This window comes from Somniosus microcephalus, chromosome 22 (genome assembly GCF_052327205.1).
Source record: "Somniosus microcephalus isolate GS21.2 chromosome 22, FLI_Smic_1.0, whole genome shotgun sequence".
NCBI lineage: Eukaryota > Metazoa > Chordata > Chondrichthyes > Squaliformes > Somniosidae > Somniosus > Somniosus microcephalus.
In genome coordinates, this window is record NC_141008.1 from 40,570,990 (window position 1) to 40,588,786 (window position 17,797).

Consider the following 17,797-nt stretch of genomic DNA (forward strand, 5'->3'; position numbering starts at 1 on the left):
CTCCTTTGAAACTTATATGGAGGCGGGTTTTGGGCGGGATGGTGTCGGGACCCCCGAATTCGGGATTTTAGCCCCCCGCACGCCTAAAAGCCCACCTCACGGCACACTGAAAATTGACCCCTTTGTCTTATAATACTCCTGTGAAGCAGCTTGGGATTTTATTGCGTTAAAGGCGCTATATAAATACAAGTTGTTGTTGTTGTTGACAGTGCAGCACCTCCTCAGTAGTTTACTGAAGAATCAGCCTAGATTATGTGCCCGAAGACCTGTAGTTGAACCCACAACCTTCTGACTCGGAGGCAAGAGTGCTACCAGTGAGCCGCGGCTGACACCCTGGAAGAAGCTTCTTTATAGTCAGCAAAGGAACTCGAGCATTCATCAGGTGAACCCCTGCTAAAAGTATGTAGCTAGTGTCTATGAGTCTGCAATAACCGTAAGGAAGGATTCCTGTCTGTGGGCCAAGAACCCCAAGCCTTAACTTAGAATTTAAAGTGATTCGGTTATCTCTTCGCCAAGAAACCAAAGGAGAATTTGAAGAATGAAAATGTCAGGTAGATGTAGAAAGGATGCTCGTCTCTCATTCTGGGCAGCGGTGGATTGTCAGAAATTGTAGGGAAGCCCAGCAGAGCTGCATCTGCCCTGGAATTACTGCACGTGGCTAGCGGATACAAGTGTAAAACATTCAAACCTTTATCTTTCTCGAACAGTTCTTATGTTTTAATGAGAACAATAAAAAGGGAAAAAGTAGCAAATACAAAGTGCTGGTGCAGAGCCCTTCAGAACCCATTTGCCTGCCACCTGTCCCTGCAATGTGACACTATTGGCTTTTCTTGTCTTTTTTGCTTATCATGCGAATGGAATCTTTCAGTTAATAAGCATCCACTCACTTGGATTAATTGCTGATGCACACAATACCATATAGAAGCTGGTAAACAAAACTGGGTAGCCACTCAATCCACTGCTGGTGCAGTGTTGGTTTTCCAGAACATTACTACAGTATTTGCACAAAGAGCACAAACCATGATTAATTCCTGGCTGCAGACGGAGCACAACACACCTGCTTTGACCAAATTGCTGCCTGCAGATAGTGTTTGCTTTTTGCACATTGGACCTATTATTGAATGTTCGAATGATATTAATCCATAAGTCATTTTACTCTAAAATAATCACCCATTCCATTGTTCAAATTTCTCATTTTCTGTGTCACAAACAAATGTCGTTAACGTTCTTAATTAAATAGTAGCAAGTGTCCCTGGTAGTGCTAACTAGTTTGGAGCAAACGGTGGTTTTGTACAGACGCATTGCACAATTAACGTATTATTCTGCTACGAAAGTGCCATTTGTCTAACATGGCATTTCCCCTTAAGATCACAAGGCGTGATTGCCATGCCTTCCTGAAGTCAGTCAGAGGCTGATTGCTCTTAGCAGATCCTCAAGTCAATTCAATATCAGAGTGGCTTTCTTTTTTGATGTACTTTTAAAAAATGTGATACAGAAGTTTGCATGTGTGAGGAAATATGACAGCTATGTCTCAGATTTCTTACATTTTTATCTTCTGTGGCGTTACTCGCAGTGAGTCAGATGCTTTGCTGTTGAAAGGAGAGATGAGGTGGGGTGCATGTTTCTTCTGAAAGATTTTGGAAAATGGTTTGTGAGAGAAGTTTTCCGAGACGGTGAAGATAGTTTTATTTTTGATTGGTTCCTGGAAATAAATAGTGCAGCTTGTTCTCTTCAACTATCACTGTTATATAAATTAATGAATCTATGCATGTAATATAAAGGAGGAAGGTGGGAGGGGGAAAGGTGGCTTGGGATTAAGGAGTCCTAAATGGCACCTTTGTGGCCCTAAGGGATCCTTTCGTCAATGGCCAGATGTCCTTCAACGGAAAAGGACAACACTCTCCAATCTGTAGCTGGTCTGTGACCAGCAGCGCACTATCATGCAAGTGAATGCTCGCATCCCTGGCAACTGCCACCATGCCTTCAATTTGAGCAACTCCACCGGCACTCTTTAACCGAGAAAGACAGTATCTGGGTGGCAACTTGAAGATAAAATGGTATCCTCTGCAGCCTTGGCTGATGACACCGGTGTACTTTCCCAGGATCCCAGGCGAGCAGCAGTAGAATGAGGACCATTCGTTCATCAGAGTCATCATTGAGCACACCATTAAAGGTGCATTTCAGATGCCTGGATCAACTTGGGGTATCCTGTACAGTCTGACGGGAGCCTCAAGGATTGTTGAGGAGTGCTGCATGCTGCACAGCTTTGCCTTGTACAGCCCTCCTCATGAAGATCCTGGAAGATAGAAGCCCCATAGTTTATCTATGAGCAACACCACAGGCGGTGTAGTTAGTCCTAAAATGTTAATTTGACTCTAAGTGGTTGTGTCACAGTGTGTCCAGTAATGTTCCACCTTTATTCTAACTGGCCCAGTAACAAGAGGATCCATTCATTATTTAAGTTTCTACTGTTTTAACACGGTTGTAATTAATTAATCAGCACTACTGTGGCAGAGCCACTGAGGGACTTTGAGCAACTGTACACAATTTCCTTTAACGAGGTTTGACTCCAACCTAAGCCTGGACCAGTCTGTTAGTGATTTCTGTGTTTGTACATACTGTTTGCATGCACGGGGCGCGGTCCCTTTAAGACTGCGGCAAAGTGCGGGTAAACGCGATGATGTCATGCCGCGAATCACGTGACCACCCAAGCGCGGGAAAAACATGATGACTCCATCCACGGGACCGCCCTGGCAGTCCTCGTGGAGCCTCCGACCAGCAAAGACCTGTTTTTGTGGTTCTCCTGTATCGATCTCGACAAACTGTTCAAACTCGTTAGTTCTGCATTAAAACTTGTTTGTTTGATCGCCTGAGTCGACCTCAGTTCTTAGATAGGAATTTGGCAATTCCTACACTACCATGTTAAACTACACATTGGATACATTCCAAATACTCCAGGCAGGCTTCTGTTTTCTTTAACTTTCTGTATAGAAATGTAGCCATAACAAGCACCTTTGGGACAGATTTTTGACAGACGGCCTAATGATGGTTCAAGCCTGAATCATTAATACACTGCTCAAGGTGTCCTTATGTTGGACTGCAGATAGTTTGGTTGGGGGGGGGGGGGGGGGGGGAAGAGAATTGCTCTGGTTGCTATGCGTAGACATTGTAAATGCATTCAAAAATAATGTCACTACAGTTACCAACCAGAGCAGTTCTACCCCATGGTCTTGTCATTGAGGTGGTCTCAAAGACTAATTTCACTGTAGTTTGAAACACTTTCTTCTTGTAGTTTTGTGCATTAGTTTAATTTGGAACGACTCTTGACCGAATGTGAACCAGAGGTTTTGCTTGTTAGCTTCAAGTACTACGGCACAAATTGCATGGTTCCATTGTTTGAAAGTTATAATCTTCTCATTTTGTTCTTGTTGTCTTTCTAGAACTGCCTGGGTCAGATCTCCTGAGTGTGGCAGATGAGACGTGGCTGGCTTTGAACGTGGTGTCCGGTGGTGGGAGTTTCTCCAGCTCACAGCCAATTGGAGTCACCAAGATTGCCAAGTCAGTGATTGCGCCACTGGCAGACCATAATATCTCTGTGTTCATGCTCTCCACATATCAAACAGACTTCATCTTGGTAAGATACTGCTGCTTTGAGATTGAGTCATTGCTTCCTTTCAGAGGTCTTCTGAGTCTGTTTCCTTGTGCTGAGCCTTGGTTACAGTCAAAGACAGCGATTGTAACAATATTGAGGCTTTGTTTTGAGGTAAAGTTGCTGCTGGAATTATCAGAGGAGCCCTGAACAGTGTAAATGACCAATTTTAAATAATTACAGCTTCAAATTTGGCCCCTTGTTATGATCTATGCTTAACCGGGTAGCTTGGGGCATTCAGGGTGTGGATGTACTGCACCAGGCTAGTCTCCCTGCTGTGACATCATGAAGTTGCACTGACAGACAATGTCCCTATTCTTAAAGTGACTGGAGATGTCACATCAGGAGCAAGTCTGTTCCTAGGTGTATGGAGCTGTTCAGCATAAACATGGTGACAAGGACTAATATGGGAGACCGTGGGGTAGACGTGCTGGTGTGGAGTATGTGCAAGGGGGTTGCAAAATTGGGGAAGAAGGCCATAGAAAGGTTTTGCACCCAATTCCTTCTGCCCGTAATTTTCTGTCCGGCTGCATATTGTGTACTACAGTCCTTGCATACATTTCAATGTAGACTTTCTGATCGGACCTACAGTCATCCGGTCCCTGGGAAGCGCATTATTAGCATCCAGTCTGCCTGGTTTTGGCGACTTGGCTTGAACCTGCCACTTTGGCATCTGTTAGAACCAAAACTTAGAGCACGACTGTTACTCTGCATCATAACACAAAAGAAATCGAAAACGCAATATGTACCGTACGTACAATTTCAAAATGCCATTGCTCCGATAATGCTAGTGAATGGGAAAACAGAAAAATTACATTTGGGCCATAAAAGATAGTTTTCTTATTACAAATGCCAAAGGGCTGCAGTGTTTGAGCATTGGTCTCTCCCGGAGTTGAATTTCAGATACAACAGTCTTTCAAATTCCCCTGCCTCAGTGAGTTTTCTTGCGAGATATCATCTCCTAGATTTGTTGATACGGTTGATTTCAGACTGATCTTCCCATCCCAGTCAGGACCAAAGAATCCATGGCGTCAGTAGGGGTTTGAAATTACTTTCTATTTGTTTCACTCTCAGGTACGGGAAAGAGATCTGCCCTTAGTTATGCACACCCTCTCAGCGGAATTTACCATCCTCAGGGTAGTAAACGGGGAGACAGTTGCGGCTGACCACTTAGGAATCACCAATGGATTTGTGAAACCAAAACTAGGTGAGTTTGCACCCACTACACAAATGGGAACTTTATACACTTGTCACCATTGGCCTGACCAAGCATTTAGTATGAAGGAAATAACAACAGAAAATGCTGGAAAAACTCAACAGGCCAGGTAACATCCGTGGAGAGAAATTAGAGTCGACGTTTCGGGTCGAACCCTTTTTCAACACTGGAAAGGAAATGAAATAGATCGAAAGGCAGGGGTGGGAGACAACAAAAGAAGTGAAGAGACATTAAGAGGTAGTATGAAGGAATTGATTAGTATGTGTAACGATGGAAGGGAAAAATCATCCCCTTCCTGCTCGGTGGCAGTGAGTAAAGCAAGCCAGATGATGGGATGCATTAAAAGGTCAATAGTGAGCCGAAATAGCGAGGCAATACTGCCGCTTTATAAATCATTGGTGTGACCGCACTTAGAATACTGTGTACAGTTCTGGTCACCACAGTACAAAAAGGTTATTGCAGCTATAAAAGAGCCCAATCTGTAACAGTCAGCAGCAGCACCTGATGACCCACAGATTCATTCTGGGTTCTACCAGGATGGAGTGCCAGTGGTATCTCACCAGTGTGTTTTACACAAGTTCTTTTACTTGTGCAGAATGAGAGGAAGGTATATTCATCAACATTCCCCCTCCCCCACCAGCGTACACACTTGATGGATAGCCCCTTGTTAGACTTATATAGAGTGATGTCAGTGGTAGTATGTGGTTGGGGAGGGAGAACATCTTCAAAACCTCTTCAGAAGTCACTAGATATGAAAGTTATCAGGGTGTTTATAGAGCGTTCTGGTTTGTTAAGTATGCGAATAGCAGAATGAAGTGTTCGATGTACATGTAGTACCGCTAACCTGTTTCCATTTGTCAGTGGTATCACACTATAGCTTGCAGTTATCATCATTGCTGAATGGCTTTAAGGCATACTGTTGTTTATCTGTCACACAGTTCAAAGGCCTGTCATTCATCCACTGTCCAGTCCCAGTAACAAGTTCTGTGTTACCAGCTTGGACCCTGATACCCTACCGACTGTGGCTACTCTCCTCATGGATGTCATGTTTTATTCCAATGGGTAAGTTCAGAAGATCAGAAAAGTATATATATATTTTTTTTAAAGGCAAATGGAACTAGCTTCAAAGACAACAAAATCACAACCAAACCATAAGTCCTTTATGAGGGTTTCTACGTGGCTACCAGTGGGGTATAGAGATTAAAATCAAGTTAAGCTTAGAAAAGTTTCCATTCATAAACATGTATATTGTATTTAATCATATGGCAAAACATTCCCCGCAAACTACATACAAAAATGATGTCTTATGGTGAATTCTTATTAAATGAAAATGCTTGATTATGGAAAAATGTAAATATTATAGATGTGTGTTAAAGCTCATTAACAAGGGGAAGATTATTGATACCATTTGATCTCAATATGTATTCATTGTGCTTCTAGTGTGAAAGATTCCGCAATAGGCAGCGATGAAAATGGTCACATTCGTTTCTTCTCATTCTCTCTCATTGAGGGATACATCTCCTTGGTGATGGATGTGCAGACACAACAAAGGTACTAGAAATTCTTTTAAAAACTTCCTGAAATATATGTGGCCATTCCTCACCATTACCATTTTCTGCAGTGTATATAATTAAAAGTAATATCCAAATTACTCATCTCAATGGGGAACAGTCGTTAATTTGTTAAAACGATGGCCTGGAAATTCCTGAGGCCTGCTCCATCCAGTGCGAGAATCGGCGGGAATCGCGGGCTGAGCGGCTGTATAAAGGCTCCCGAGACCCAGGTAAGGCCTCAGTGCGAGAATCGACGGGAATCGCGGGGCTGAGCGGCTGTATAAAGGCTCCCGAGACCCAGGTAAGGCCTCAGTGCGAGAATCGGTGGGAATCGCGGGCTGAGCGGCTGTATAAAGGCTCCCGAGACCCAGGTAAGGCCTCAGTGCGAGAATCGACGGGAATCGCAGGCTGAGCAGCTGTATAAAGGCTCCCGAGACCCAGGTAAGGCCTCAGTGCGAGAATCGGCGGGAATTGCGGGCTGAGCGGCTGTATAAAGGCTCCCGAGACCCAGGTAAGGCCTCAGTGCGAGAATCGGCGGGAATCGCGGGCTGAGCGGCTGTATAAAGGCTCCCGAGACCCAGGTAAGGCCTCAGTGCGAGAATCGGTGGGAATCGCGGGCTGAGCAGCTGTATAAAGGCTCCCGAGACCCAGGTAAGGCCTCAGTGCGAGAATCGGCGGAAATCGCGGGCTGAGCGGCTGTATAAAGGCTCCAGAAACCCAGGTAAGGCCTCAGTGTGAGAATCGGCGGGAATCGCGGGCTGAGCGGCTGTATAAAGGCTCCAGAGACCCAGGTAAGGCCTCAGTGTGAGAATCGGCGGGAATCGCGGGCTGAGCGGCTGTATAAAGGCTCCAGAGACCAGGTAAGGCCTCAGTGTGAGAATCGTCGGGAATCGCGGGCTGAGCGGCTGTATAAAGGCTCCAGAGACCAGGTAAGGCCTCAGTGCGAGAATCAGCGGGAATCGCAGGCTGAGCGGCTGTATAAAGGCTCCAGAGACCAGGTAAGGCCTCAGTGTGAGAATCGTCGGGAATCGCGGGCTGAGCGGCTGTATAAAGGCTCCAGAGACCAGGTAAGGCCTCAGTGCGAGAATCGGCGGGAATCGCGGGCTGAGCGGCTGTATAAAGGCTCCAGAGACCAGGTAAGGCCTCAGTGCGAGAATCGGCGGAATCGCAGGCTGAGCGGCTGTATAAAGGCTCCAGAGACCAGGTAAGGCGTACCAGTCTCCAGTCTTGGACCTCAGAGGGAAGGAGAGAGGTAAAAAGTAATCCAAGTGTGACGTCACCAGAAAGCGGGTAAGTGATTGGTTGGTGAGTATTTCTCTCTTTTTTTAAGCTTAAACTCTGTGGTTTATAGTTTCTAAGGTGCGATATTCATCATCTAGAATCGGGGCAGAGGGTATTTAAGAATAATATTAATAAATTTAATTAATTACATAGAATGGGAGATCAGGTGATGTGTTGCTGCTGCAATATGTGGGAGCTGGTGGACACCATTGATGCTCACAGTGATCACATTTGCAGTAAGTGTTGGCTGCTCGAGGAATTCTGGCTCCGTGTTGAAGAGCTGGAGTCCGAGCTTCAAACACTGAGACACATCAGGGAGGGGGAGAGTTACCTGGACTCTGTATATCACGAGGTAGTCACACCAATTAGATTAATTCATTCAGATGTAGTCCGTGGCCAGGGTCAGGATGGTGTGACTAGAAGTGAGGCAGGTACGGGGATCCAGGAGCTAGTGTTGGAGGCGCAGCAGCCCTTGCTCTTGTCCAACAGGTTTGAGGCTCTTACTCCCTGTGAGGATGGGAACGGGGACTGCGGGGAGGATGAGCAACCCGGCCACAGCACCGTGGAGCAGGGGGCCATTCAAGTGGGGGGAGATAAAAGAAATGTTGTAGTGGTAGGGGATAGTATCGTTAGGGGGATAGATAGAGTTCTTTGCAGCCGAGAGCGAGAGTCCCGAAGGCTGTGTTGCCTGCCCGGTGCCAGGGTTAAGGACATCTCCTCTGGGCTGGAGAGAAACTTGGAGTGGGAGGGGGAGGATCCAGTTGTCGTGGTCCATGTTGGTACCAACGACATAGATAGGACAAGGAAGGAGGTTCTGCTGAGGGAGTTTGAGCAGCTAGGGGCCAAATTAAAAAGCAGAACCACAAGGGTAATAATCTCTGGATTACTACCTGAGCCACGTGCAAATTTGGCTAGGGTGAATAAAATTAGAGAGTTAAATGCGTGGCTCAAAGACTGGTGTGGGAGAAATGGGTTTTGCTTCCTGGGACACTGGCATCAGTACTGGGACAGGAGAGAGCTGTTCCGTTGGGACGGACTTCACTTGGCCAGTGCTGGGACTAGAATCCTGGCGAATCGAATAACTAAGGCTGTAGAGAGGGCTTTAAACTAATTAGTGGGGGGGAGGTTTTAAGAGAGCGAAAAATAAAAATGACAGCGGAGAAGGCAATAGAGCAAGGTAGCAGTGGGGGAATTAAAAACCAGAGCGTGTCAGGAAGGGACAGAATGTATAATGATAAAGGTAAAGTAGTAAAAGGGGTAAAAGCAGGAATAAATTGTCAGAAAACATATTTGAAAGTTCTTTATCTGAATGCACGCAGCATTCGTAACAAAATTGACGAGTTGACGGTACAAATAACTACACATGGGTATGATCTGGTGGCCATTACGGAAACATGTCTGCAAGATAATCATGACTGGGAACTAAACATACAAGGGTATTTGACAATTAGGAAGGACAGACAGGAAGGAAAGGAAGGTGGGGTTGCTATGTTAATCAAGGATGGAATCACTGCAATAGTCAGAAATGATATTGGGTCAAAGGATCAGGATAGTGAAATAGTTTGGGTGGAGATAAGGAATAATAAGGGGAAAAAGTCACTAGTGGCCGTAGTCTATAGGCCTCCTAACAGTTGCAACTCTATTGGTCGGAGTATAAATCAGGAAATAGTTGGGGCTTGTAATAAGGGACAGCTATAATCATGGGGGATTTTAACTTTCATATTGACTGGACTAATCAAATTGGGCATGGCAGCCTTGAGGAAGAGTTCATAGAGTGTATTAGGGACGGGTTCCTTGAGCAGTATGTAAATGAACCAACCAGGGGGCAGGCAACCTTAGATCTGGTCCTGTGTAATGAGACAGGATTAATAAAAAATGGCCTAGTAAAGGATCCCCTTGGAATGAGTGACCATAATATGGTTGAATTCCAAATTCAGTTTGAGGATGAGAGAGTTGGATCTCAAACCAGCGTACTGAGCTTAAATAAAGGAGACTATGAAGGTATGAGAGTAGAATTGACTAAAGTGGACTGGGAAAACAGATTAAAGTGTAAGACGGTACAAGAGCAGTGGTCTACATTCAAGGAGATATTTCACATCTTTCAAGATAAATATATTCCACTGAGGAAAAAAGGGGAATAAAAGAAAAGACAGCCATCCGTGGCTTAGTAAAGTAATAAAGGATAGTATCTGACTGAAAACAAGGGCATATAAAGTAGCCAAATCTAGTGGGAGGATAGAAGATTGGGAAGCATTTAAAAGCCAGCAAACAATAACTAAAAGATTAATTAAGAAAGGGAAGATAGATTATGAAAGTAAACTAGCAAAAAATATAAAAACAGATAGCAAGAGTTTCTACAGCTATATAAAAAGAAAAAGGGTGGCTAAAGTGAACGTTGGTCCCTTAGAGGATGGGACCGGGAAACTAGTGGTGGGGAACATGGAGATGGCAAAGACGCTGAACAAATATTTTGTATCAGTCTTTACAGTAGAGGACACTAAAAATATCCCAACACTGGACAAACAGGGGCAATGGGGGGGGGAGGAGCTAAACACGATTAAAATCACTAAGGAGATGGTACTCAGTAAAATAATGGGACTTAAGGCGGATAAATCCCCCGGACCTGATGGCCTACATCCTAGGGTCTTGAGAGAAGTGGCGGTAGGTATTGTGGATGCATTGTTGATTATTTTCCAGAACTCCCTGGACTCAGGAAAGGTCCCGGCAGACTGGAAAACTGCTAATGTAACACCCTTATTTAAGAAGGGAAGTAGACAAAAAGCTGGAAACTATAGACCAGTTAGCCTAACATCTGTGGTTGGCAAAATGTTGGAGTCCATTATTAAGGAAACAGTAACAGAGCATTTGGATAAACATAATTTAATAGGACAGAGTCAGCATGGTTTTATGAAGGGGAAGTCATGTTTGACAAATTTGCTCGAATTCTTTGAGGATGTAACATACAGGGTGGATAAAGGGGAACCAGTGGATGTAGTGTATTTGGACTTCCAAAAGGCATTTGACAAGGTTCCACACAAAGGATTACTGATCAAGATAAGAAATCACGGGATTGGGGGTAATATACTGGCATGGGTGGAAGATTGGCTATCTAACAGAAAACAAAGAGTTGGGATAAATGGTTCATTTTCGGGCTGGCAATCAGTAACTAATGGTGTTCCGCAGGGGTCAGTGCTGGGACCCCAACTCTTTACAATCTATATTAACGATTTGGAGGAAGGGACCGAGTGCAACATATCCAAGTTTGCCGACGATACAAAGATGGGAGGGAAAGCAGTGAGTGAGGAGGACATAAAAAACCTGCAAAAGGACATAGACAGGCTAAGTGAGTGGGCAGAGATTTGGCAGATGCAATATAATGTTGGAAAGTGTGAGGTTATGCACTTTGGCAGAAAAAAATCAAAGAGCAAGTTATTATCTAAATGGAGAGAAACTGCAAAGTGCTACAGTACAAAGGGATCTGGGGGTCCTGGTGCATGAAACACAAAAAGTTAGTATGCAGGTGCAGCAGGTGATCAGGAAGGCCAATGGAATCTTGGCTTTTATTGCGAGGGGGATGGAGTATAAAAACAGGGAAGTCTTGCTGCAGTTATACAGGGTATTGGTGAGGCCACACCTGGAATACTGCGTGCAGTTTTGGCTTCCATATTTAAGAAAAGATATACTTGCTCTCGAAGCGGTTCAGAGAAGGTTCACTCGGTTGATTCCGGAGATGAGGGGGTTGACGTATGAGGAAAGGTTGAGTAGGCTGGGACTCTACTCATTGGAGTTCAGAAGAATGAGAGGCGATCTTATCGAAACATATAAGATTGTGAGGGGGCTTGATTGGGTGGATGCGGTGAGGATGTTTCCAGTGATGGGTGAGACTAGAACTAGGGGCATAATCTAAGAATAAGGGGCTGCTCTTTCAAAACTGAGATGAGGAGAAACTTCTTCACTCAGAGGGTAGTAAATCTATGGAATTTGCTACCCCAGAGAGCTGCGGAAGCTGCAACATTAAATAAATTTAAAATGGAGATAGACAGTTTCCTAGCAGATAAGGGAATTAGGGGTTACGGGGAGAGGGCAGGGAAGTGGACATGAGTCTAGATTCGGATCAGCCATGATCCTATTGAATGGCGGAGCAGGCCTGAGGGGCCGTATGGCCTACTCCTGCTCCTACTTCTTATGTTATGTTCTTATGTAAGTGCGGCAGAGCGGGACCCCAGCCCGCGCTCACCTAACGCCTGTTCCAAATTCCGGGGAGGGGTCATTTGCATAGCCAGGATGGATAACCAGCACCTGCAAGGGCACATCAGCAGCAGCCACCCCAGTCCAAGCTGACCTGCACCTGGAGCCACTCGTAAGTAGAGAAGGTAATCGATTCCCTCTGGGATTAATTGCCCTACACTAGTGAAGGTTTGGGGCCTTCAGAAGGCCTCGAAGGGGCTCACGCTAGGTCTCAACTGGCATGAGTTCCGCTGAGGCCTTTCCAGTGCGCAAAGGGAGGAATGTATTGGGAAGCCCAGGAATTTCCTACGACACACCCAACCCCCAGAATTTAAAGGTCTGATCCAAATAGGGCAGAATCCTGGCAGAGCTGGGATCCGGCCCATATTACAGCTACCCATCCACCGCCCTCCTCCCCCGCCCCCCCCCCCCCCACCCAGTTGTAAACACAGCTTGTGCCCTCTCCAGTCCCAGGGATTTTGGGGCCGATGTTTTCATTTGTAAAACCAAGAATGTGTGCTCAATCTCCAAGAAGGATGTTGTTTGCTTCCAAAAATAGGGTTCCTAACCACAGTGTGAAGACAGTTGAGCACCTGTCTGCCCATTTCTAGGTAAGCTAGCACTTCAGTAGAACCTGACTGCAAGTTTCTCATTGTGACTGGTATCAGGAGCATTCCGATTCCAAATGTCATGGGCACTGGAACTGTACCTCCATCTCCAACCATGTGAAGAACACACCCAGCTCAGGAAGGAAAGCTGGCACTCACTTATCTTTTTTATATACAGGAAACTCTCGTTTAAACGGCACCTAATTATTCGGAATTCTCTAATAACCGGCAAAATTCAGGAGTAGGTTTTGAGGCTTCCGTATACTGTATAATTGCGGCTGTATAACCGGGGATCTCGTACCTTTTGCCGTGTAGCCATGGCTCCTGCACCTCTGGTTGTGTAACCGGGTCCCTTGTAACGGTGTTACGGGGCTGCAGCACTTCTGGCTGTGTTACGGGGCTCTCGTTCCTTGGGCCATTGTCACTCCATGTCCCTTCTTCCTTATCCGGAATTTTTAATCAACCGGCACCATCCCGGTCCCATCGGTGCCGGATACCAAAGAGTTTCCTGTATATATATGAATATTACTTAGTAACCTATTTACAATTTCATTTAGAATTGACTTTGTTTAAGGCCAAAATAAAAGGCTTATTTTCAAATTATGCTAATTAAAGCCAATTTATTTCCCAATCTCATCCCAGGTTTCCAAACAATCTGTTGTTTACGAGTGCATCTGGCGAACTGTGGAAGATGGTGCGGATAGGTGGGCAGCCCCTAGGATTCGGTATGTAACTAATCTGGACTTTCCCTCACAGATTTCTTATCGTCAGTCTGGGTTTATCTCCACTATGATGGTCAGTAAAGCGGGTCAAGTTTACTGTGGCTTGAACCTTTTCAATACCTGTTATACATCCCACCTCACTTTCCTGCTCGTTGAAGTCAATGAGAAGGAAAATTGGGCAAAGTGTATATAACGGGCAGCCGATCTGATACCGCCAGTTATACGCCTCGACCAAGGTTGAAAGTTCCATGCATAAAGGTTCCTGATCTGCATTAGGTCTTTCTCCAAGTAAAAATGGAGGGACAACAGTGAAGATTTTTTACGATAGCAAAATACTGCGGATGTTGGAAATCCGAAATAACAACAGAAAACGCTGGAAAAACTCAGCAGGCCAGGGCAGCATCCGTGGAGAGAGAAACAGAGTTAACGTTTCAGGTTGAAGACCCTTCATCAGAACTGGAAAAAAGCAGGAAAAGGAATAGATTGTGAAGCAAGTTAGGGGCTGGGAAAAGGGGGGGGGGGATGAAAGAACAAAAGGGAAGGTCAGTGATAGGATAGAAAGCAGGAGAGATTAAGAGACATTGAGAGACATTAAGAGATATTCAAGGCGAGAGGAGGTGGTAATAGGACAGGTTAAGGAACAACATCCTTTGTTCCTTTGCCTGTCCCATTACCACCTCCGCTTGCCTTGAATATCTCTTAATGCCTCTCAATGTCTCTTAATCTCTCCTGCTTTCTATCCCATCACTGACCTTTCCTTTTGTTCTTTCATCCCCTCCCCCTTTTCCCAGCCCCTAACTTGCTTCACAATCTATTCCTTTTCCTGCTTTTTTCCAGTTCTGACGAAAGGTCATCGACCTGAAACATTGACTCTGTTTCTCTCTCCACGGATGCTGCCCTGGCCTGCTGAGTTTTTCTAGCGTTTTCTGTTGTTATTATAGCGAAGATTTTTTGTTTTCTTCTTTTTTCTTACTGGTTTCTCCTTCCACTTTCCTTCAAATCTTTCCGACAACTATGTAAACTCTGTCCATCTTCCTAAGCATTTGGAGAGTAGATAAACGACCCACAGGTTCTTGTGTCACTTCCAGTGGTGATTGGCAACTGCACTGACATCAGTCTTCTTCTAATGGGACACGGTGTACCTGCCTCATTTATTGCCTTGAAGGAGAGGTCCTCCTCTGTGACCAGGCAAAGGTTGACCAATCCACCTTCCATGTTCTTCCATGTCAGCAGCGCTGATATAGAAAGAGTTTTGAGAACAGCATTGGAGGAGGTTGAGTTTTCCACCTTCTCAACAATGCGGAGAGGCCCTGGAAAGTGAAAGGGGAGAAAATGAAAAAATATAAGTACCTTAAAAAAAATATAAGTACCTTAAAAAAAATTTTGGTGAACCTAAGGTACAGTGATTGATTTTTATTTCAGTGTTGCTGCCCTTCCATCTTATCATTGGATAGCACATAAGTGGAATAGGAACCAATTTTTCTACGACTTCCATTCTTCTCCCCTCTGCTCCATCCCCCCGCCCCTCCCCCAGCATCACTCGCCATTCCCTTGCTGACAAAGCAGGCTGTAGCATTCTACTATCGTGAGCTGGTTGGAGGCAACATTCTTGGGAGCTGGGAAAGAGTGCAGTATTGAAGGAGAATGTTGAGGGGGCTGAGGGAATCCAAGTTTATAATTCTAAACAACTAATCTCTGGATCTGTGACAGCTAAACAACCATAACATGGTTGAATTCCATATTCAATTAGAGGGTGAGAAGGTTGGATCTCAAACAAGCGTGCTAAGCTTGAATAAAGGAGACTATGAAGGTATGAGAGCGGAATTGAGTCGAGTGGATTGGGAAAATAGATTAAAGGGTAAGACGATACATGATCAGTGGTGTACATTTAAGGAGTTCTTTTACAACTTCCAAAAAATATATATTCCACTGAGAAGAAAAGGGTGTAAAAGAAAAGACAGCCATCCGTGGCTAAGTAAAGAAATTAAGGATAGTATTCGACTAAAAACAAGGGCATATCAGGTAGCCAAATCTAGTGGGAGGATAGAGGATTGGGGAAACTTTAAAAGACAGCAAAAAATAACAAAAAGATTGATTAAGAAAGGGAAGATAGATTATGAAAGTAAATTAGCCAAAAATATAAAAACAGATAGTAAGAGTTTTTATAGTTATATAAAAAAAAAGGGTGGCTAAAGTAAATGTTGGTCCCTTAGAGGATGAGACCGGGAAATTAATGGTGGGAAATATGGAGATGGCAAAAACACTGAATGAATATTTTATATCAGTCTTTACAGTAGAAGACACTAAGAATATCCCAACACTGGACAAACAGGGGGCTAAAGAGGGGGAGGAGCTAAACACGATCAAAATCACTAAGGAAGTGGTACTCGGTAAAATAATGGGACTCAAGGCGGATAAATCACCTGGACCTGATGGCTTACATCCTAGGGTCTTGAGGGAAGTGGCGGTAGGGATTGTGGATGCATTGGTAATAATTTTCCAAAACTCCCTGGACTCGGCAAAGGTCCCGGCAGACTGGAAAACTGCTAATGTAACACCCTTATTTAAAAAGGGCAGTAGACAGAAGGCTGGAAACTATAGACCGGTTAGCCTAACATCTGTGGTAGGTAAAATTTTGGAGTCCATTATTAAGGAGACAGTAACAGGACATTTGGATAATCATAATTTAATAGGACAAAGTCAGCATGGTTTTATGAAGGGGAAATCATGTTTGACAAATTTGCTGGAGTTCTTTGAGGAAGTAACATATAGGGTGGATAAAGGGGAACCAGTGGATGTAGTGTATTTAGACTTCCAAAAGGCATTTGACAAGGTGCCACACAAAAGATTATTGCTTAAGATAAAAAATCACGCGATTGGGGGTAATATTCTGGCATGGATAGAGGATTGGCTCTCTAACAGAAGGCAGAGAGTTGGGATAAATGGTTCATTCTCAGACTGGCAATCAGTAACTGGTGGTGTTCCGCAGGGGTCAGTGCTGGGTCCCCAACTCTTTACAATCTATATTAACGATTTGGAGGAGGGGACCGAGTGTAACATATCAAAGTTTGCAGATGATACTAAGATGGGAGGGAAAGTAGTGAGTGAGGAGGACATAAAAAACCTGCAAGGGGACATAGACAGGCTAAGTAAGTGGGCAGAGATTTGGCAGATGGAATACAATACTGGAAAGTGTGAGGTTATGCACTTTGGCAGGAAAAATCGTAGAGCAAGTTATTATCTTAATGGCAAGAAACTGGAAAGTACTGAAATACAAAGGGATCTGGGGGTCCTGGTGCACGAAACTCAAAGGTTAGTATGCAGGTGCAGCAAGTGATTAAGAAGGCCAATGGAATGTTGGCTTTCATTGCTAGGGGGATAGAATATAAAAATAGGGAGGTATTGCTTCAGTTGTACAAGGTATTGGTGAGACCGCACCTGGAATACTGCGTACAGTTTTGGTGTCCATACTTAAGAAAGGATATACTTGCTCTCGAGTCAGTACAAAGAAGGTTCACTCGGTTAATCCCGGGGATGAGGGGATGGACATATGAGGAGAGGTTGAGTAGATTGGGACTCTGCTCATTGGAGTTCAGAAGAATGAGAGGCGATCTTATTGAAACATATAAGATTGTGAAGGGGTTGGATCGGGTGGATGCGGGGAAGATGTTCCCGATGATGGGTGAAACTAGAACTAGGGGGCATAGTCTTAGAATAAGGGGCTGCTCTTTCAAAACTGAGATGAGGAGGAACTACTTCACTCAGAGGGTGGTAGGTCCATGGAATATGCTGCCCCAAAAAGCTGTAGAAGCTACATCATTACATAAATTTAAAACAGAAATAGACAGTTTCCTAGAAGTAAAGGGAATTAAGGGTTACGGGGAGCGGGCAGGAATTTGGACATGAGTCTAGGTTCGGATCGGTCATGGCCCTGTGGGTAGCGGAGCGGGCCCAGGGGCCGTGTAGCCTGATCCTGCTCCTATTTCGTGTGTCTAATTCTGTTAGATTCAGGAGATGGTTCTGTGATAGTGGATTGGCGGTTAGGATCAGATCAGCCATGATCTTATTGAATGGCGGAGCAGGCTCGAGGGGCCGATTGGCCTACTCCTGCTCCTATTTCTTATGTTCTTATGTTCTAAGTTCTACACCTGCCTCCAGTTACCTGGAACAGGCACCAACAACAATTTGGATTTGAAAGGAACTGCCTGCCTATGGTAGTGGAAAGTTTACCATTTATTCATTCCCCACTGTGAAGTGTATTCTGAACCGGTCAAAAGGAAATACGATATGATATGCTTGAGACACTGGCCTAGAAATTGAGTGGGCTTAGCGCCCAATTAGTGGCGCTAGAGGGCCTTGCGCCGGACTTATAGCCGTTTTGCAAATTGACTTGGGCCTTACCATCGGCGTTAGCCGGTAGCGCTGCGCCGGCACCGATGACGTCATCGGTGTGCGCAGCGTCCCGGTTGCCGTGGTAACCCGGCCCCAAGCCCAAATTCAGTTGCGCCCGCCTCGCCCGTGGCAGGCGCAACTATCGAATG

The 17,797-nt window shown here is 44.9% G+C and overlaps 1 protein-coding gene across 1 annotated transcript in view; it reads left to right on the forward strand.

The window, feature by feature from the left end:
- Window positions 1-17,797, forward strand: part of LOC147102193 (cytosolic arginine sensor for mTORC1 subunit 2) — a 226,798-nt gene that overhangs the window by 187,691 nt on the left and 21,310 nt on the right. Inside the window, exons 3-7 of the mRNA XM_085964487.1 lie at window positions 3,441-3,634; window positions 4,724-4,856; window positions 5,804-5,927; window positions 6,306-6,416; window positions 13,177-13,259. Of these exons, the coding sequence (XP_085820613.1) occupies window positions 3,441-3,634; window positions 4,724-4,856; window positions 5,804-5,927; window positions 6,306-6,416; window positions 13,177-13,259 (645 nt within the window). The remainder of the gene's footprint in view (window positions 1-3,440; window positions 3,635-4,723; window positions 4,857-5,803; window positions 5,928-6,305; window positions 6,417-13,176; window positions 13,260-17,797) is intronic.